Raw genomic sequence first — 20,328 nt, 5'->3', positions numbered from 1 at the left:
CCCGTGTACAACACACACTTACACAACCAGAGCACTGTGCCTTACACTCCTCGGCAAGGCCAGATCCCGCTGCCCAGACGGCTCTTAGATCGCTGTGTGTTTACAATACTTACAAAGAACGTATCTGCTGTGGAGAGGGGTTACACAAAAAATCCTGTATTTCCCTGGGAAGGAAAAAAAAAAAAAAAAGGAAAGAAATAAGGCAGAAGACAGCTCTCACCCATAATATTGCAACATCCCCCTGCGCCACCTGGGTCAGGGAAGGGACGTGCTGGGAAAAAGCGGCATGCAGGGTTCTGTAATCAAAGCGGAGCATCTGCATTAGCTCGGTGGGCCCAGTCCCTCAAGCAAGGTCATTCTGGCTTGCAGGGAGACACATTAGTGCTAGCAAGCCTGCTTTAATGCAAAGCTGTGGTCAAACCACAGCGGAGCCAGCACTAAAGGAGGTCACTTGGGGACTACAAAAAGGTAATGAATTAAAAAAAAAAAAAAAAATCTATAAGCAGATGTTTACTGACAAGCAGGCAAGTTCACAGCTTCACTCTGGCAAAAAGCAAGAAGGAAGGGTCATCTGCGTGGAGCAGGTGGAGAAATAACAGCCCAGTTCCCAGGACGTAGCAAAATATTCTGCATCTAGAGAGAACACTGAACAGATTTAGGTTACAGCTTTTAGCCAGGCCCACTTACCAACCTCCCCCCTCCCAGCTTTGCTTTGCAGCCCTAAAACCCACCGAATCTGTCATTTTTTAAAGCACTCAGAAATGGAGATTTGCCACCGACATGATTTTTGCTGGTGGCACCGTTAAAATACTTACCCACCTCACAGACAAGGGCTGTGAAATCTTAAGTTTGTGAGTGTTTGCAAATGATTTTGAAAGCCTTCCAAGGAAGGTGCTGTAGGATTGTAAATCCTTCCCATTATTAATAAAATGGAGCTATTGTTCCAGCTCTAATCAAGACTTGTCTCCAGCTGGGTAATTTTAAAACGCAATTCAAAACACACACACCAAAAAAAAAAAAAAAAAAAAGATCATGAGGAAGCTTCAACCCACAGGCTACCAAGAAAAAAAAAAACACTGAAAGAGCAAGCTGTTCTTTAAGGGGAAGGGGGAAAGAAAATAAAAAATAACCCTGCTATTTAAAATGAATTCCAAGAGGGAGCATGTCGAGGCGGGGGGAAAGCCTCCCTCCCACCGCCTGGGAAAGGTCACTTCTGCCATCGGTACCCTCGCTACGCCAGATCAAGGCTGCGGCAGTGCGTGCGAGCGAGCAACCCCATTGCTGCGAGCCCAGCCTCATCCATCTCCATCAGGAGACATCTCTGCTTTTAATTTATTTAGCAAAAGGGGAGGAAAAAAAAAAGATTTTAAAAAAAGGCAAAACAAAACAACAAACCCTTGCAAACACCTCCCAGCACCCTTTTCAAGGATGGGGAAATCTAGCAAGGGGGAGAGGCTTGGAAAGAGGCTGCCAGCCGGGGAGGGAAGGCAGGGAGAGGTGGTGCATCCTCTGCATCTGCATCATCATCTTCCTCCTCCTCCCCCAGCGGCAGGGACCACGCCTGCCCGGCGCTGCGGCAAAGGCTCCGCAGTGGGTGCTCCCCTCCCCCGTAGAAACTTCTGGAATAAGCAGCCAAGCTGGGGAGAGGACAGAAACCTTTATACCCACGGGGGAGGGGGGGGAGAAGAAAAAAAAAAATGAAAGAGAGCAATAGAGCACATAATAAAAGGGAGAGGATTGCACAAGGATCGGGTGCGTGCAGGGAAAAAAAAAATATAGATATAGATGAAAATTAAGCCCATGAGCGGCTTTGGCAGCCCCGGCTCGGTGGGGTTTTGCAGCCTGCTTGGCTTTAAATAAAACGCCCCAACACAAAGCACAAAAAAAAATGGTGGTGTTTGGAGCGCTAGATGGTGGGATAAAGGAGCTGATCCCTCCTCCCGGATCTACAGCAAAGCCCTGCCATTTCAGTTGAACTAATTTGTCCTCTCTTTTCGTTGCAATGAATTGTCTGATCCGGACTATTTGATTGCATTTGCAGCTTCAGTTACTGGGGTTTGTTTTCGTGTGCCTTTTTTTTTCCTTTTTGGTTCTCTTTTATTGTTGTTTTTCTGGGTGTATTTTTCCTCTTTTAATTTAAAAAAAAATCCTCCCCAAATCTCCCAAGGAAAATCTACATCTCTGTGGAACAAATAAAACACTCAGGCACAAACTTCCACCATGGACTGTAAAAAAGAGATGGGTTGCTTTTTGTTCTTTTTTTTTTTTTTTAATGGCATTTTTTTTCTTCTGCTTTTAGGATATATTGTAGTAGAAAGCCAATGGAGGAAAACAAAGGTAATATCTATATATATAAAATCAAACATATATATGGGCCAAAATTACAGTGATTATATATAATGAAATAATAGTGTTTTAGGTGTGTGGGTTTATTTTATATTCTGTAATCAGTCCCTGGAAAAAGGAGATACATATATATATATATATGTAAAAATATGTAGTAAATATATAGAAGTATTTCTATACATGTAGACATAAAAGAGCATCTCTATGGGCCTAAATCTGTAATTCCAGGAAAAAATAGCAGTATTTTAGGCATGTGGCTTTTAACAAAGAAGGGGCAATGTTATAACGTAGCCTGTAACAACACTGTGGTGCAGAAAAAAGGTAAGGCAACATTAAAAAAAATACATTTTAAAAAAAGGTGTACATGGTACCTTGGCTGCAGCCTCCAACAACGAGCATTTGGATGTTACGGAGGGTTTTTTTTATGGTATTACCACATCTGATCACACCAAGTACATGCTTTTAATTAACGAATGGCGGGCAGGTTGTCTTGGGGAGCAAGGCGAGCGGCGACAGCTTCTTCTCCACGCCACTCCGGCTCTGAAGATAAATCAATCCTCGGGTGTTTTGATTTTTTGTTTCGGTTGGTTTTTTTTTTTTTTAAGCGCGTTTGGGTATTTTCCATGCTGTGAGGAGAGCGGGAGGCAATGGCTGCAACCCCTGCGAAGGAGAAAAGCAGTGGAAGGGAAAGCATTAGGCATAAAACTACCCACCTTGGGGTGCGTGTGGTGATGATGGGGGGGGGGGGTCGCGTGTGGAAAGAGCAATTCTGGGCCAAAAATCTTCACGCTACGAGGGGAAAAAAAAAAAAAAAACTGAAATGCGTCGGTGCCGGCGGGCTGCGCCGTGAAGGGAATGAAGGGGCGATGGCGCCGGAGGGCCCTGAGGCAGCGATGCCGCCCGGGGAGGGGGGGCCTGAGGCGGCGGGGAGGAGGCCGAGGCCTCCGCCACCCCCGTGGCCCAGTGGAAATGCGCATTTCTGGGCATTTTCGCATCCTTTTGCAAAGGCGGTGGGGAGAAAGCGGGGGGGGGGACGGGACGACGAGAAGGTCAGATTTCACCCGCAGCGCTTTCGCTGCCCGCCTGGAAGGGATACGCACATCAGGAAAAGCCCCTCCGCCGTGCTCCTGGCACGGCTGAAGCCCACGCTGACCGCCCCGGCCCCCGCAGCCGCGCATCGTCCGTCCTTCCCCTCGCTGCCTGCCCGGCGCCATTTTGTCGCCTCGGCGCCGCTCGCCGTGGCCCCGCCGGGCGGCCATTTTGTGAAGCGAGCGGTGGGGCGGGGGGCAGCTCCTGCAGTACCGCGGGCGCGGCGGCGCTGTGGAGCCCGAGGCGGCGGGGCGGCCGTGAGGGGCAGCCGCCGGCCTCCTCCTCCTCCTCCCCTTTTGTCAGGCGAGTACCCTGCCTTTTCTTGCTTATTTCTATTTTTCTTTACAAAACGTGATGCCCTTAAAACGCCGGGTGGAGGCCGATCGCCTCAGCAAGATCCAGCCTCGGACGAAGAAATCCGATAAAGGAGATTAAAGTATATTCCCCTGGCTGGGCTGTGAGGGAAAGTTTAGCCGCACGGAGAATTAAGGGATATATTTATTTTTAGGAGCTACCCCCCCTCCCCTTCTCCTCCCTCCAGCTTTTTTTCCCAGTGATAAATCACCGAGGTCAACAAGCCGCCTTGACAGATGGGATAACCTCAGAGAGAAATTTTTTTTTTTTTTTTTTTTTTATAAAACCCCTCACCTCTGGGCTCTAATGGACATTCCAGCAAAATAAAGATGTAACGTAAGCTGCTTGAAGCCAGGTCAGGGTGAAAGTTGTTAATTTTCAGAAACAGGACTGTGGGATGCTGTAATCGCTGTTGATACAATGAAGGAAAGCTGGGATATAAAATGTCAAAGCCCTGCTTGCAGCCGTGTGCCATGTATCTATTTTCAGAAACAGGGAGGGTTGGGGGTTTTTTTTCCCTGTTTTTTTTTTTTAATAACCCAGTGTATCACTTGCAGCCTGGTAACACGCTTGCGTAACTGGCTGCATCGATTTTGCCTCGTGTTATCGAAAACACAGTGTGCTTTAAAAATATATTGTGGTGCTGGGTGTTTCAGTTCTGCGGGGAAAATGGGAAAAAAGGAGAAAATTGCATTATTTTTTTAATACATTCTGCCTGTGCTGCATAATGAAGCTGGAGAAATTCAGGGCTTGGGCTGCTCCCAGCGTACTCCCTGCTGGTTTCCCCCCCCCCCCCTTAGCTAGCAGGATCAGACCTCTTTTCATTTAAGAAATGTTAGTTTTTTAGGTTGTGTTGAAGACGGAAAAGTGCAGAAAATGGGTCTGAACGCTCTGCGGGGAAGGATGACACTGCAGCAAGCCGGCTGGGATATGGTTGCAATTAACCTGGGTCGACCAAAGGAAAAACCCAGTTTTTCTCCAGCACTCTCCATCCCATTTGAAAAAAAAAAAAAACAACCCCCAAACATCATCAGCACTAAGCACCCAACCCTCCTCCCAGCGCCTTTTCCAGCCAGCAAAGCCCCGGCAGCTGCTTCGGCCTCAGTTTCCCCTCCTGCAGCGTTTCCCTCTCCACAGCCAGCTCCTTCCCGGCACCTTGAAGGCAGTGATGGCAGAGCGAAGGCACGCGAGGAATCCAGCTCATCTCTCCCTCTCTGCTTTTGGATTTCTCACGGCTGACCCGGGGGGATGCCGGGGCAGGCGCTTTCCAGCCCGTTTCCCTTTACAGGCTCTTTTCCTTGTGCCGCGCCAAAATCTTCAGCTTGCAAACAAAACCTGAAAAAAGGCCTTATTTGTTAACGAAGCAACACTTTGGCCACTGATTTAAAAATACTACAGCCGTGCCTGTCAGCTCCTCCTTTAATTTAGAAGGTATTTTTAAAAAGATGAGGCAGTCCTTTGAGTTGCAAGAAAGATAACCTTTGGTTTTTTTATGGGATACACAGTTGTATTCCTGGGAGCAAATTGGGCTCACAGCAGGGTACGGTATCGGATGCCTTCGCTGGGAAAGCCCAGGGAAATTTTATCCCTGGGCCGCACCCAGCCTGAAGTGAAGAAATATTTGCATTTGCTTCTCCTTGGAGGACAGCCAGGTCCCTCCCCACTCTCCTTGGCCTGCCAAGAGGGATTGCAAGAAAAGACGGACTTATTGCAGCAGCCAAGGGAAGGGCAGGGCCCGGCCGGTGTGATTTGGAGGCTTACGATCCTCTTTGCTGTTTTGCACCACCACTGGACGGAGACAAGAGACCTTGAGCGGATTTTATGCCTGGGTGGTCTTGGGGTGGCTCTGCAAAGCTTCATATTGCTCCATGCATTATTTGTATTTATTTTATTTTTGCTAGCAGACCTGGGCACTTGCAAAAGTACTTGCAACAGGGCGAGGAGCCCAAGGACAGGCTGAGCTGTCACAGTCGACATGGGCTTGCTCAGCAGCAGGATGGGACCCAGTTCCCGCAGCCCCACCCCTGCAAAATCTCCTCCACAGGGCTCAGCCGACGCTGGAAATTCCTCGAGATCCTCCCGGGGGAAAACGTGGGGCTGTGCTTTTCAGACTTAGCGACGCTCCCTGTGCCTTGGCTCATAACACTTCTCCCCTTATCCAAGAAGAAAAGGGCTTAAATCAGCCTTTTATCCTCTTACCTCCGTGTCCATCCATCCCTGTCCCTCGCCATCCTCTGCTCCTGAAAAAATATGCCAAATCTGACCACTTCTGCATCTCTTTGTTGGGTCGCCAAACTCTCCAGCTGTGCCGTGCCCTTCTCCTCACCCTTCAGCATCTTCTCCAAGGCTTCATGTCGATAAAAACCTTTCCCTGCCTGCCTCCAGCCAAAAATCACCGCAGTCCCGGTGCCAACAGCCTATCCTGACTTGCTCTGTGGGGGAAATAACCGACCCCTTCTCACCATTAGCTCTGCAGAGGGGTAGCATAGCTTGCTGAGCACCCAAGGGTGCTGCGCAGAGGGTTTAAGCCAGCGTGCAATGCAACAACATATCCAAAACACCGCTCGGCATCGGCGTTTCCATCCTCCCTGAAAACCTCACTTGGAAAAATACCCATATTGCCAAAAAACGGGCAACCCTTTGCTCTCTGAGGCTTCCTTCCCAGCTCTCTTTGGCCATCGCCACGTCTGTCCACATCTTTTTACTTTTTTAGCATCATTTTGGTGCCTGGTTTTCCCCACAGGGCGAGAGGCTTTAGAAAGTGAGAGCTGACTTCAAGCATGGGACTTCCCCAGTGTGAGACACAGGGGCATGCGGCGTCCCCACCCAGCTGGACCCAAAGCCACCTACTTACCTGACTGGGACAGACTGCAACTTTACATTAACATCCTATTTATAAATAAGTTTATAGCGAGTTATGACCTGATTGATGGGCTGTAGACACACATTATGAACGTTGAGTAATAGGCTTTGTAGATGGGGAGAGTCGGCAGGAAATAGTTGCGGGGCTGGTGTGATTAATCAGCCAGCCCGCCGGAGTCTGGTGCATACATTAACCGTACATTAACCCTTTCATTCATCAATACAGCACACACTGGAGAGACATACAACATGACCTAGAAGCGTATGGCTGCTGGTTTGGTGGTTGGTTTGTTTTTTTTAGCAGCTCCCTTTTTTCATCAGGAAAGCATTAAACATCATCTCAGATACTCTTGCTATTTTCTGCTCTCGATTTGTGGCTTTTTAAGCACTTTCGGTTAAAAAGAAAACCCCTCTTTCTCCGGCTGGTTTGCAACGCCCTTGCAAACAAAACCACTAAGCACCGGTGACATTGGTTGCACAGATGTCGGGCACGCAGAGCAATGGTCTAATTTCTGCTGCTTTGGGGCTTGGACCGAGAGAAGATCAAAAAGCTTCTGATGGCGGAGTGATATTATCTTGGACAACATGCAGAAATGGGGCTATCCGTCTTTCCCGGTATCCCGGCGCTGTCGGATATAGGAGAGACGGTGTTTAGCTGGAGTTTTTCTGCTTGATGGAGGAATTTGTGCTCTGGCTGCCCTCTGCCGGCTCCGGGACTTGGCCGAGATGGAGCCCCGGCAGCAAAGGCTGTCTGCAAAAAAAACCACCACCAAACACCCTTTCATCAACACCACGGCACATCGCAAAATCCCCAATCCGGCCCCAAAAAACGACCCTCAACTCTCCCCCCGGCAACAGCGGCATCTGCCAAATCACTGCACCCCAAAAATCAGCCGTGTTATCGCCCTGAGCGACCCAACTCTTGCCACGCCTATAAAACCTAAAAAGTGGCTTTTTTTCTTATTTTTAAACTTGCATTTTATGGGTTTGGAATACAGGGCGGATGAAAGAAACGAGGGTTTTTAAACTCAGGGTTTTATTTAACTGCGAGTAACTAAATCAGTGCCTGCTCTCTGCATCGCCACAGAGAGAAATGTTTAAGTGAAACCCCAAGGAAGCTCAAGAAGAAAGAAAAACACCCAAGGAAACCAAACCGGCTTTGGAAAAGGAGTTTAAAAAAAGAAATAAGTGAACGAAACCTCAGCTCCTCCACCACTGCTGCTCTGCCAGGGCTTTTTATGTTCATAACGAGCGCAGAGCCATGCTGCGACACTACCTCTGCGCTTCTCTGCCTGCCCAGCCTGGCGGGACGGGGTCTGGGTACATTTTGGTGACAAAAACTCCGATCCTGCAGCTATTTGGGGGTGCAGCGGGCACCTGGGACTGGCTGCGGGGTGCATCCCGGTGGGTGCACCCTCTTTTTGGTGTCCGGCGCTGGAAGATGGAGGTCGGAGCCATGGGTTTTTAGCAGGACGACTCGCTTCGCCAGCGGATGTGGCAGGACTTGCAGAGGAGGTGGTCGTCCAGGGGGTAGCACCCGTTCTCCGTCGGCTCTGGCGACAGGGGCATCCTGCAGCTCTGGGGACGAGGAGAAAGGGAGGCCATGTTTTAGGGGTCCCCGCGCTGCATTGCACGTGAGACACCGTGCCATTGCATCCCATCTTTCCTGCAAAACCCACCAGCGCTTGGAAAAAGTGACAAACTACATGAAAAGTGTGAAAAGCTGAAGCTCTCCTCACTGAACGCATCGTCCTTTTTACCTGATGTATTTCTTTTTCCCCCTCCCTGCCGCTTGCAAGATAAACTGTTGGCTAAAAAATAACCCCGGGTGCTGCAAGCCCTGTGGCCATGCTTTGCAAAGGTTCAGTGCCAAACCCCTCGGCTTTTGGGGGACACCCCCAGCCCCGTCGGGGCCGTACCTCACAGCGGTAGCAGCTCTCATGGAAACTGCGTCCCAGGCACTCAATCTTGTAGGTGTCCTTGTCCTCATGGGGGACGATGGGGTGCTTGCAGGCGCTGCAAACCACGGCGTATTTCCTGATGGGAGCAAACCAAGGTGGCGTGAGCCCTATGGGGTGACAGGGATGAGCCGAACCCCCCCCCCACAATGTGGGGAATGCTCCCCTCTTTCTGTGCTCCCCAACCTGTAAAAGTCGGCCACGCAGTACACCTCGTCCCGCTCGTCCACAGCGAAGCTCTCGGTGCCGATGGCCCGGCCGCAGGCGGCGCAGGAGAAGCAGCCGGGGTGGTAGCCCTTGCCCAGGGCACGGATGATGTGCTCCGTGATCAGCCCCTGGCACTTAGCGCATTTCTCCAGCGTGGCCTGGGGTTTGGGGGGGACACGCCGTGAAATGCCAGCTCCCCGCCAAGGGACTGCATCTCCTGCCACCCCCCCGGGGGTGCTGGTTGTCCCCGAGGGAGGACGGGTACCTGGTAGCAGGCGTCGCACATGGGGCGCCCATCTTTTTGGTAGTAGCGCTGGCCGGCCAGGAGCCGGTGGCAGGTCCGGCAGGTGAAGCAGTCGGCGTGGTACTGCTTCCGCATCGCCTCCACCGTCGGCTCCCGGGGCCCCACCGCTTTGTGGCAGAAGGCGCAGATGTCTGCGGGAAGAAGGGAAAAGGGTTCAGTGCTGCGTGCCTCAGTTTCCCCAACTGGGGATGAGCCCACACTGTGCAGCTGTGTTCCCCCTTACCTCTGGAGCCGTCCCTCTCCGGGTACCCATTCGCATCCTGCCACTGCGGCTTGCCTGCTTGCTCCGGGCAAAATTTGGGCGGCCTCAATTCGGCAGGGAAGGCGGAAGGGGCCTGGTGAGCAGGGGAAGGCGAAGCCACGTTACGTTTGTGATCTTGCAGGTGGGGAAAGTGAAGCACTGGGGCGGCTGCACCCCATCGTCCTCACCTGAAGGGTGGTGGGTGCCGCCAGGTCCAGTTGCTGCAGCGCCGGACCCAGCGCCTCCGCGGACAAGGGCTGGGGCGCTTCGGAGAGGACGAGGACCGGCGGGGACGAAGACACGGGGGCCGCTGGGCGGGTTTCTGCGGCAAAAGCCAGATGCGGTGGGTTTAGAGGGGTAAAAATGTCCAATAACACCCCGTCGCGATAACGCCCCGACAGCTTTGCAGCGGCGCTCGCCGACCTGCCCCAAAAGCAAACGCCATCCCGGCCGGAGGAGACGAACAGCGCTGATAAGCGCCCGGCGATGGAGAGCAAACACAGCCCTTCCCCAGCAGCCGGATCCGTCCCGGGATGGGTGCAGGGATTTGGGGAATAATCCCCCCCAAAAAACCCCACATCCCCTCCTGCCTGCAGGCGCATCCTTTAGCAAAGCATCTCCGCAGCATCCTCGGCACCATCATCATCCTCCCGGCACCGCTCGCAGCTCCCCGCGGACGCCCCTCACCTCCGTTGGGCAATGCCGGGGGCCGCGGCGGTGGGGTCTGGGGGCGACGGGTGCCCGGGACCTCGGCACCATCCGGCCGCGTCTCCCTTTGGGTTTTCTCCTTGGTGGCCACCTCCCTCTGCGGCGGCACCAGGGTGATGAAGATGGACGAAGCGATCCTCTTCTCCACTTTCCCCGGCAGCATCGCGGAAGCCACGGAAGGACCGGACCTGGGTTCAATTTTGGGGAAAATAAGATAAAAGGGAGCAAAATCCGCGGGTGCACCGGCAGCTCCCGCAGCTGCGCCGCCCTTCGGCCTCAACCCGCCTCCCTCCTCGCCCTCCCGGAAAGGGAGAAGGAACGAGCGTCCCCGTCCCACGTCACGGCAATAAATGGTCTCGTGTCTGGGAGGACACAGGGTAAAGGGTCCCGGTGAAGCAGCATCTGAAACCGCCCGTTTTCATGCCTCTGTGGCCAAACCCTGCCCTTTTATAAGCATTTTAACCCCCTTTATTTCCTCTTATTGCCCCCACCTGGGGGAGAACTCCCTGTGGGCCGCAGGAAGAGCCCACCTTTCCTCTTAAAAATGGGGTTGCCATAGGATCTGCTTTTGCAAACCCTGTTTTGGGGTGCTTCTAGGTCCCCTGGCTCCCCATTCCCTCCCCACTTACCCCCATTTCCCTGCTAATCACTTCCAGCTCAGGGCATCCCCCCCTTTATTTTTGCAGATGGGGAAACCGAGGCACGACGCCGTGAATCGCTGCGTCCCCGTCACCAAAACGGCCCCCAAGCGTCGCCCGGTGGCGCAGGCAGGATGCGCCCGACCCTGATAAACCCCGCTCGGGAAGGAAAAGGGCTGTTTATTCAGCTTCCCAACGGGAAAAGCAGCTGGAGCGAAGCTTCCCCTTCCCAAACGGGATGGTCTGGGGCGGGGGGAACCCCGAGGCTTTAGCCGGGGCGCTGCGCCGGTGAAGCAGGCTTCGTCCCCGAGATGAATCAGTGGCCTGAAAAATACCTGTGTGATGAGTTGCCTGGTCTCATGCCCCAGCGCGGGGCAGCTCCGCTCCCCCAAAATCCCACTCACAGACGTCGGTGCATCCTTTTGGGGGGCGGCCGGTCCCCCCGTGGCGAGGGAAAAGCTTCGGGACGGGCACACCGGTGACTTCAGCCGCTGACTCAAGCAGAGGAAGGGATTAAAAAGAAAAAAAACCCCGAGCGGCTTCGCTCCCTCCTTCCCTCCCTCCCCGCCGGCAAAACCCCAAACGGGCTCCGGCGCTGCCAGCCTTCGCCCGGCCGCTCAAATCCTCGCCCGCGGGAGCCGCTGGTTTTCCTCCTCCCCGCCGAGCTGCAGAAAATAGGGGGAAAAAAAGTAATAATCATAAAAAAACAACCCGAAAAAGAAAAAAATCTCCGGGGCTAATGGGAACCATGTGCTCGTCACATTCCTCTTTGTGCCGGGGCTGACGGGATCCGGACAGCCCCATCGTGGCACCCCCCGGGTCCCCCCCAGCCGGGGGCCGTTGGGGTGGTCAAGGCTTGGGGTGCATTCATGGGGTTCACCCTCCCCCTTTTTTATGGGGTCCCCCCCCCCCGGGTAGCTCCATCCCGTTTCGGGATGGCCAAGGCCACGCTGGGAAGGGCCCCCCCGGTTTGCTGCAAGCATCGCCCCCTGAAATCTGCGGGGTGGGAGCCCAGGTGGGACCGACAGGGACGTGGCCACTTCTGGGGCACCCCCCATGCCCCCCAAAATTGGGATGGGACATGGCCCTCCTACAACTGTCCCCCACCTCTGTCCCCAACCCTGGGGACCTCTTGGAGAGCACTTGGAGGATGCCCACGAGAGAAGGGCCAGCGTGGGAGGACACAGCCCTTGGTGTCCCCTTGTCCCCTCCCCAAGTGGCCTTGCTGTCCCCTTGTCCCTTACCCGGGGGGTGGCTTTGCAGCCCCCCACAATCCCCTCTCCCCCACCGGGTAGCCCCACAGCCCCCTGTACCCTACCTGGGGGTGCCCCTGTCCCCTGAGTGGCGGTGGCCCCACCGTGCCCCCCCAACCTGGGAGCCCCCCGACCCCTACCTGGGAGTGTCCCCAATCCCATACCTGGGGGTGTCCCCTGTCCCATACCTGGGGGTGGCTCTTGGTCCCCTTGTCCCGTCCCAGGACGGCTCTGCGGTCCTTATCCCATTACCTGGGGGGTCCCGTGCCCCATCTTGGGGTGTCCCCTGCCCCCTACCTGGGGGTGTCCCCAATCCCATATCTGGGGTGTCCCCTACCTGAGGGTGGCCCTTGTCCCCTACCTGGAGGGGGTCCTACCTTGGGGGGGGGGGAGGGGGCGGGGGTGTCCCCTACCCGGGGGGGTCGCCTGCCCGGGGACGGCCCTGCAGCCCCGCCTGCCCCTCGGGGGGTGGCCCCGTCCCTGTCCCCGTCCCCGTCCCTGTCCCCTACCTGGGGAGCCGGTGCGGGTCCCTCCGTGCGCTCCGCGGGCGCGCCCTGCCCGGCGCGGCGGGGGCAGCGGGGAGGCAGAGCCGCCCGGCATCACCGCCCCTTCCTCCCCCTCCTCCTCCTCCTCCTCCTCCTCCTCCTCCTCCTCCTCCTCCTCCCCCCCCTCCCTTCCTCCTCCCCCCTGCCTGCCCCACGGCCCCGGGCAGAGGGGGACGGGGGACACATATCTTTAGGGTGCCCCATGCACCCTGGGGTGCCCCATAGGTCCTTAGGGTGACCTATAGAACATGGGGTGCCCCATATGTTCTCAGGGTGCCCTATGCACCCTGGGGTGCCCCGTGGGCCCCTCTGACAGCCCCATACACCCCAGGGTGCTCCGTGGGACCTCAGGGTGCCTCATGGACCCAAGGGTGTCCTCCGAGCCCTCTGGCTGCCCCACGCACCCCGGGGTGACCCATGGCCACTCGGGTGCCCCCATGTGCTCTGGGATGACCCATGCCCCTCCCCCCCCCCCCCGTTGTCCCATGGACCCCCCCGCTTGCCCCAGGCACCCTCAGGGTGCCCCATGTCCCCAGGGTGCCCTGTACAGCCCCGGATGCCCCGACGCCCCTAGGTTGCCCCATGTGCCTGGAGGTTGCCCCATGTACCACCCCATACACCCCCCAGGATGCCCATGTGCCCCTATACAGCCCCAGCTGGCCCCCTATGCCCCTATATACCCCCAGGACAGCCTATATACCCCCAGGATGCCCCGTACTGCCCCAGCCCCTCTCCTGCTCCCCCCGCAGGGCCGGGGGTTCTTGCCCAGGGAAGCAGCCGCTGCCGGGGCCTCCTTCCCTCTCCAGATCCTGCACCCCAGCTGCGGGGGGCCTGGTGCCCCGTGGCACGGCACGGCACGGCACGGCCGGCTGCAGCCAGGTGGGGAAACTGAGGCATGGGGGCACCTCTCAGCCGGAGGGTCACCCCCTCCCTGCCTCAGTTCCCCTTCCAGGGGAGGAACCACACCACCCACCTCCTCCAAAAAGCTGCACCGCAGCCATCCCTGAGCCCCTCTCCAGCTCGCTCTGCCCCCGCGTTTTGCTGGAAAAAACTTTATTTTCTGAGATTTATAAGCCCCCGGAGGCCCCTGCACCTCAACGGTGCGGCCCCGCAGCTGCCGAGGACGGGGACATCCATCGGCATCCCACATCCCCGGTGGGATGAGGGAGCAAACCCCCAGCACCGCCGCAGCCTTGCGAGGTCCCCCCAAAAACCAGGGGCCACGTGAGCATCCCCCCAACCTCCCCCACCCCGTGGGATGGGGTCGAGCACCTTCCGGGAGCCCTTCTTCCTTCATCCCCATGGGGGATCTGCAACGGGGAGGATTTGGGGGGTGCCTGCTTTTCGGGGAGCTAGGCGAAGCCACCCTGAGTTTCTGATGCCTGGTTGCATCCCGCGGCTTATCAGGATGCCTCCTCTGATCCTGATCCTGATCCTGACCACCTATCCAACCGAGACTGCTGGGTGAAATCCTACGGGAGATGGAAGAAGAGAAGCAGAAAGGCCTCTCATCGTGGCCTCAGGGCTGCCGCCAGCCCCTCACCCCAGCATCATGGCGGGGAGGTGACCCCATCTCACCTGCCGCCGGCACGCCTCCAGCATGATGCCAGCGTGGAGCAGGCACCAGAGCTCTCCCAGCAGCGAGATGAGGATGTGGAGGATGTCGGTCCAACGGCCGACAGTGAGGAGGAGGATGAAGAGGCCGCCCATCCGTACCAGCACCGTCTGGTAAACGGCCCACCCGCCGGTGCTCTGCCGCAGCTCCTCTGCAAGGACGCGGCGTTGGGGCGGCCACCGCGGGGGGAACCCTGTCCCCTCCCCAGCCCCACGACTGGGGGACGCCGTGCATTTCAGGGGTGCTACGGGGTGGCTTTGCATATACCCCCAGGATGCCCCACGTGTCCCCATACAGCCCCACGTGTCCCCATACAGCCCCAGGATGTGCCATACCGGGACATACCCCCCTCACTCCCCCAGAAAACCCGTAACTGAGGGTTTGGTCCCCTTCTCACCTTGCATGTAGATGACCAGCAGCGTGTAGCAGATGGTGAGCGGTGTCCAGAAGCGGACGGCCTCCGCCGTGGAGAGGAAATCCCGGTTGATGAGCGCCACGGCAGCCAGGTCAGCCACGGCGAAGGTGACGGCCAAAGCGTTCTGGAGCAGCCGGGGGATGCCGTGACCGGCGGCGAGGAGGAGGATGCAGATGCCGCAGTAACGTCCTCGGCTGTGCAGCTCGTAGAGGGTGCAGACGTGACGAGCCAGGCGCCGGGCGTAGGTGGCCAGCAGCCCCGCCAGCCCCGCCGCCAGCCCCAGGTTGCAGGTCCCGTGGGGAGCCCCTTCCAGCAAGAAGCTGAGGCCGCAGGACACCCCGCAGCCCAGCGAGTACTGGCACAGCAGGTAGAGCTGGCTGCTGTGGGCGCCCTGCAAGAGCAGGACGGCCCCGTCAGCCTCTGCGGAGGTTGCAAAGCAGAGAGGGGATGCACGGCTGCCAAGCGATGCATGGCTTCCTCCGTGCTGCAGCCTCCCCGCAAACTCCACAGGCGTTGCAAGCAGCGAGGGGATGCGCGGCGGCAAAGCAATGCATGGCTTCCTCCACGCTGCAGCCCCACGGGTGTTGCAAGCAGCAAGGGGCTGCACGGTTGCAAAGGCACGCGTGCATGCAGAGCGATGCATGGTTTTCTCCATGCCAGCCATCCTCATCTACCCTGCAGAGGTTGCAAAGCAGCAAGAAGATGCATTGCCTCCTCCATGCCATGGCTCCCATATGCCCCGCAAGTGCTGTGGGCAGCAGGGGGATGCATTATTTCGGGCATGCCACAGCCCTCATCCTCCCTGCAGGTGTCGCAAAGCTGCAAAGGGATGCGTGACTGCAAAGCAATGAATGGTTTTCTCCATGCTGCAGCCCCCCGTGACCCTGCAGGTGTTGCACGCAGCAAGAGGATGCACGGTTGCAAGGGCATGCACGCATGCAAAGCCATGCATGGTTTTCTCCATGCCAGCCATCCTCATCCTCCCCGCAGAGGTTGCAAAGCAGCAGCATGCACAGGCTCCTCCATGCCAGGGCTCTCATATGCCCCACGGGTGCTGCAAGCAGCAGGAAGATGCATTATTTCGGGCATGCCACGGCCCTCATCCTCCCTGCAGAGTTTGCAAAGCCACGCGCCGTCTTCTCCACGCCGCCTCCCCTGTCCTCCCCACGGGCGTTGCAAAGCAGCGAGAGGATGCACGGCTGCAAAGCCATGCATGGTTTTCTCCATGCCAGCCACCCCCATCCTCCCCACAGAGGCTGCAAAGCAGCAAGGGGACGCATAATATCCCCCGTGCCACAGCCCCTGTCCTGCCCGCGGGTGTTGCAAAGCAGCAAGGGGATGCGCGGCTGACAAAGCGATGCACGGTGTCCTCCATGCCACAGCCCCTAAAGCCCCCATAGTTGTTGCAAATCCGCGAGGGATGCACGGTTGCAAAGCAATCCCCTTGCAAATCTGCAAGGGATGCACCGTTTCACGGCTCCCTCCACACCACCTCCCCACCGTGCCTCAGTTTCCCCCGTCCCATCTCACCTTGCCGAGGGAGAGGATGGTGGAGACGGCACGCAGGGAGAACTCCAGCACCACCAGCGCGGCCACACGGGAGCCCACCAGTGCCAGCACGGCCGTCAGCACCGCCACGTGCAGCAGCTCCAGCACCCGCCGCTGCGCCCGGATCGCCTCCTTCTCCACCTGCCTCTCGGGGTTGCTGGGGACAGCGAGGGGGACGCTGAGCCGGGCTGGATGTCCCCTTCCTCCTCCGCCACCCCAAAATGGGGTGACAGCCTCGGAGACCTCCCCTGTGCTTTGCAGCAGGGAGAGGAGGGTGCAGCCCCTGCCCTGCTCAGGCCACTTCCAGCACCCATGGGTGCTGAGAGCCACCCCCCCGATAGCGGATCCCAAAAGCGGCTCTCCAGAACAAATCCCCCAGGGAGAAGAAGAGCCGCGCTTACTTCAGGCACTGGATGTAGAGATAAACCTTCAGGAGGCTGCAGAGCACCGAGATGGCGCAGGCACCCACCAACCCTGCGGGGAAAAGGCAGCAGCGGGTCACCGACGTCCCTCAGGATGTCCCCAAGCCGTTCCCATGCCACCCCCGAGGGCTCTCACCTTGCAGGAGCGCATCCAGCAGCGCCCAGCCCCACGCCAGCCTGGGCAACGCTGGCAGCCAGGACCCCAGAGAAAACATGTTCGGCGGAGAGGAGCCACGGCGTAGCCAGGCCCCGGCTCCAAGGTCCACGGGGTGGAGGCTGGGAACGGCCCCCCCCCGGCTAGTAAATCATTGCTGGGGCAAGCGAGGGCAGCTGGAGCCCTGGCTGGAGCAGCTGAGCTCCAGCTGCCCTGTGGAGGGGAAAATTAGGGTGGCGAGAGGGATGCAGTGATGGGATGCACATGGCAGGGCTCGGGGACCTCCAGCATCTTTAATCCCTCCCGCCCTGGCATCGCCGTTATCCTCTCCAGCCCGATGCATCGCGGCGTTTCAGGTCCTGGCTTTGCAGGGCAGCACCCCCTCCCTCTTTGCACCACCCCAAAGGCCCCAAAACGACGCCAAAAATAGAAAAACCCCTTTATTAATGGCTGCGGCGGGGCTGGGAGCCCGTCCTAGGGCCCCGGGGGCTGCTGGTGCTGCACCATCTTCCTGAGCTCGTCCCAAAAGAAGAGGCTGAGGACGGTGTGGGGGCCGAGGCGGAGGTAGACGGCGCCGATGCCCTTGTACAAGCCCAGCAGCCCCTCTTTGCTGGAGATTTGCAGGATGCAATCCAAAAAACCCCGGTAGAGCTTGCCCTGGGGAGAGAGGAGCCGGCTGCGCACCCTTGCCGGACGCAATCCTGGGAAAAGCCGTGCGTCCCCCCCGTCTTTTGCCGAATGGCCTTACTGTGCCGTCGGCGTCCACCGGCTGATTGTAGAGACGGGTGCTGACCACGTCGAAGGGCGTCATCGTCACCGCCACGGCCACGCCGCTCACCATGCCCCCCGCCAGCACCGCGGCCCAGCTGCCCTCCCCGAACCACTGTGGGAAGCGCCTGACGTCAGCTCTTCCCCAAAAAAAGGGGAGAGGGGGGCCGGCAGCGGCCGGATCCGGCACCCGTTCCTCCTCACCTGGCGCTCGCAGACCCAGTCCTTGGCGGAGGCGAAGGTGGCGAGCTGCGCGGCCGAGCCCACCGCCACGCGGGGCATGGCGCCCGTCACCCCCCGCCACAGCCCCGCCACCCCGTGCTGCTTGTAGATGCTCTCGAAAGCCCCGGAGATGCTCTGGGGAAGAGAGGAAATTCGGGGAAAACGGGAACGGTGCATCCCACTCTGGCAAAATTGCCCACCCCGGCATGCAAAACCCCGTTGCTTGTTGGTGGCACGAAGCCACCGTGGCTCCAGCCAGGTGACACCGATCCCGAGGGGCATCCGGATCCGGTGTCACGGCTCCACATCCCCGTCACCCCCTCCCCGTCCTCGCACCGTTATTTATAGCATCTATACGGGGCTGAGCCGCCAAACAGCAGCTTTAAATACTCGCTGGCCAAAATAGCGTTGTCCTCACTGGGTCCCGGCGCGTGCACGGCCAAGGTGCCACCGAATCGTGTGTGTGCCCCCGTCTCCGTCCCCGCTCACCTCGTGGTTGTGCTGGTGACCCACGGCCACGGCCGCCAGCGTCTGGGCTTGGAGGTGGGTCTTGACCTGGGCAGGGGACACAGCGCCGAGTGGTGAAACCCCCCCAAACCCCCACCGGGATGGGCTGTGGTTCCCCCCATCTCTGCTTAGCAGCTTTTGGGGGGGGTTGAGCCCCTCTGGCAGATGTGGGGTGCCCAGATGTGTTGCCAAGAGGCGCCTCCAGACTTTGAACCCCATTTGTCCTTGCCCCAGGGCAAAGGGCCCCACAAACACTCACTGCAGCTCCCCCCCTTTGAGCTCTGCACCCCCAAAAACAGGAGAGACCCCCGCAAAGGGGGAAAACGACCCCGATTTCCTTATGAGGGGGTTCTCCCCTCGGGTTTCTGGGGGGGAGGGGGGGAGAAAGGGGGAGCATGCACAAAGCAGCCCCACATTTTTGGGGGTGCAAAGCAAAGCAGGAGGAGAAGCGACGCACTGAGATGGTGTTTATAGGACGCAGCCAGCTCTGGGCTGGCCAAATCTTTTTGGGGGGGGGTCCCCGAAATCCCCCCCCCCCCCCCTCCCCGATGCGAGGGCTTCTGGGGCAGAGCGGCACTCACCAGGTACGCGGGGCTGCCCACGAAGGCTCCCACCGCCCCGGCCACGGCCCCGGCGGCCACGGTACCACCGGGATACCCCGTCCAGCCGGCGTCCTCGGCGCGGGAGTAGCAATAAAAGCGGACGCCGTTCATCAGCCCCTGGTAGAGGAGGCCGGCGGCCAGGCCCTTCTGCAGCCCCCGCAGCCCGTCGGCCCGGCACACGGCCCCCGCCGCCCGCAGCACCCCCCGGTAGGGCCGGGGGTAGGTCCCGGGGGGCTGCAGCTCGCCCTGCAGCTGCAGCCGCGTCTTGACCACCTCCAGCGGGTTGGTGAGCAGGCAGGCCAGGCACCCGGCCGCCGCTCCCAGCACCAGATCGGTCGCCGGTGGGACCCCCCCGCTCGGGGAGCCCGGCGCGACGCCGGCTCTGCTCTGGGGGGGGTAGGGGAGCTCTTGCAGGGGGGCGGGGGGGGGGCCGGGGAAGGGTGCGAGGGCCCCGGGGCCCGCGGCCATGCAGCACCTGCCCGCGGGGCCGGCCCCGGGCTCCGCCTTCCCCCCCGCCGCGGGGAAAAACGAGGGGGGAGCCAGCGCCGCCCCCTGCGAGCCAACCCCCGCCGTGCGAAGCCGCCCCCCGATTTGGGAGGGGATATGGGGCAAAGGTCAGGCCCGGGGGTGCACGTGTGTGTGTGTGTGTGTCTGTCCGTCCGTCCCTCCGTCCGTCCGTCCCCCCCCCCCGGCAGCGACAGGCGCCCGGCAGCCGAATCCCGGCCGGGCGTCCTCGCCTCGCGTGACTTGGCGGCGCCCCTGCGCAAATCGGGGAAAAAAAGGGCCGTTTCTGCCAAAAAAAAAAAAAAAAAAAAGGCGCGATCAAATTGAAATAAAAGCTGAGGGGGGGGGAGGGCACATGCAGCCATCCGCCCCCCCCAGCCAGCTGGAGGAACCTCGGGGGGGGCTGAGGACTGGCCAACTCATTGCGCTTGTGGCTGCGGTTCGGGGGGTTTGGGGGGGTCTCTCCCCCTTCTCCCCACGCCAGCCCCTCCCGGGGATACCGAAATGCTTTGAAATGGGGCAAAAAGCTGCAGGGGGGGGTGTCGCTGTCCATCCGCATCTCCCCACCCTGTGGCTTCCTATTTTTAGGGCTCCGCAGTGACCCCCTTGGCACCCGGGTTACCACCATGGCGTAGCCGTGGCCGAGGCACTTCGGTGATTACTGCGAGTGGAGGGGAAAAACCCCAAAGTCACCCCCCCCACACTGGCCACCCCATCCCTGATATCCCCCCAAATCCCCCCCTTTGATCCCAAAAGGCGAGGGAAGGGGTGTGGGGAAGGCGGGTGCCGCTGGGGGCTGGCCCCGGGGCTGTTTATTCCTTGTCTAGACTGGGAATATCCCCCGGATCCAGGGATAAACAGGGCCAGAGCGTCAGGACGGGTAATTCTCGGTTGAAGCCGTGAACGTGCCCCGCTGCAGGGTTAACGCCGCTGGGGTTCAGCGAGGAGCCGGGGTGCACGTCCTCCCCCTTCTCTCCGGCCTAAATATCTCCTTCTCCCTGCCCCAAAGCGAAGCTGAGGCTCGAACACCACGGGGGGAGGAGGAACAGCAGCCCCTGGCACGGGA

The 20,328-nt window shown here is 58.7% G+C and overlaps 3 protein-coding genes across 6 annotated transcripts; all 3 read right to left on the bottom strand.

Moving 5' to 3' along the window:
• Positions 1–7,804: 7,804 nt before the first annotated feature.
• On the bottom strand, positions 7,805–12,572 carry FBLIM1 (filamin binding LIM protein 1). Its single transcript, XM_075520627.1, has 9 exons — positions 12,470–12,572; positions 11,043–11,372; positions 10,049–10,257; positions 9,550–9,683; positions 9,344–9,455; positions 9,082–9,251; positions 8,796–8,974; positions 8,571–8,688; positions 7,805–8,229 (listed from the first exon to the last, which is right to left on the bottom strand). The coding sequence occupies exons 2-9, from the start codon at positions 11,066–11,068 to the stop codon at positions 8,116–8,118; spliced, it is 1,062 nt and encodes a 353-aa protein (XP_075376742.1). The 5' UTR covers positions 11,069–11,372; positions 12,470–12,572; the 3' UTR covers positions 7,805–8,115.
• Positions 12,573–13,772: 1,200 nt separating this feature from the next.
• On the bottom strand, positions 13,773–16,836 carry TMEM82 (transmembrane protein 82). Its single transcript, XM_075520628.1, has 6 exons — positions 16,642–16,836; positions 16,485–16,557; positions 16,066–16,240; positions 14,518–14,926; positions 14,084–14,271; positions 13,773–13,977 (listed from the first exon to the last, which is right to left on the bottom strand). Exons 1-6 carry the CDS (start codon positions 16,718–16,720, stop codon positions 13,909–13,911), a joined length of 993 nt encoding a protein of 330 aa, XP_075376743.1. The 5' UTR covers positions 16,721–16,836; the 3' UTR covers positions 13,773–13,908.
• Positions 16,729–19,356, bottom strand: SLC25A34 (solute carrier family 25 member 34). 4 transcript variants are annotated; one of them, XM_075520620.1, is made up of 5 exons: positions 18,738–19,356; positions 18,139–18,204; positions 17,632–17,784; positions 17,408–17,542; positions 16,884–17,335 (listed from the first exon to the last, which is right to left on the bottom strand). In XM_075520620.1, exons 1-5 carry the CDS (start codon positions 19,224–19,226, stop codon positions 17,012–17,014), a joined length of 1,167 nt encoding a protein of 388 aa, XP_075376735.1. In that variant the 5' UTR covers positions 19,227–19,356; the 3' UTR covers positions 16,884–17,011. The 4 variants fall into 4 exon arrangements, 3 of the variants coding, with proteins under 3 accessions (XP_075376735.1, XP_075376734.1, XP_075376737.1); XM_075520622.1 differs by having other exon boundaries at positions 17,026–17,316; XR_012778328.1 differs by lacking the exon at positions 16,884–17,335 and adding an exon at positions 16,729–16,872 and having other exon boundaries at positions 17,408–17,784.
• Positions 19,357–20,328: the final 972 nt, after the last annotated feature.

This window comes from Mycteria americana, chromosome 18 (genome assembly GCF_035582795.1).
Source record: "Mycteria americana isolate JAX WOST 10 ecotype Jacksonville Zoo and Gardens chromosome 18, USCA_MyAme_1.0, whole genome shotgun sequence".
NCBI lineage: Eukaryota > Metazoa > Chordata > Aves > Ciconiiformes > Ciconiidae > Mycteria > Mycteria americana.
The sequence above is the reverse complement of the archived record's forward strand: the minus strand, read 5'-3'. Positions and strand labels throughout refer to the sequence as shown.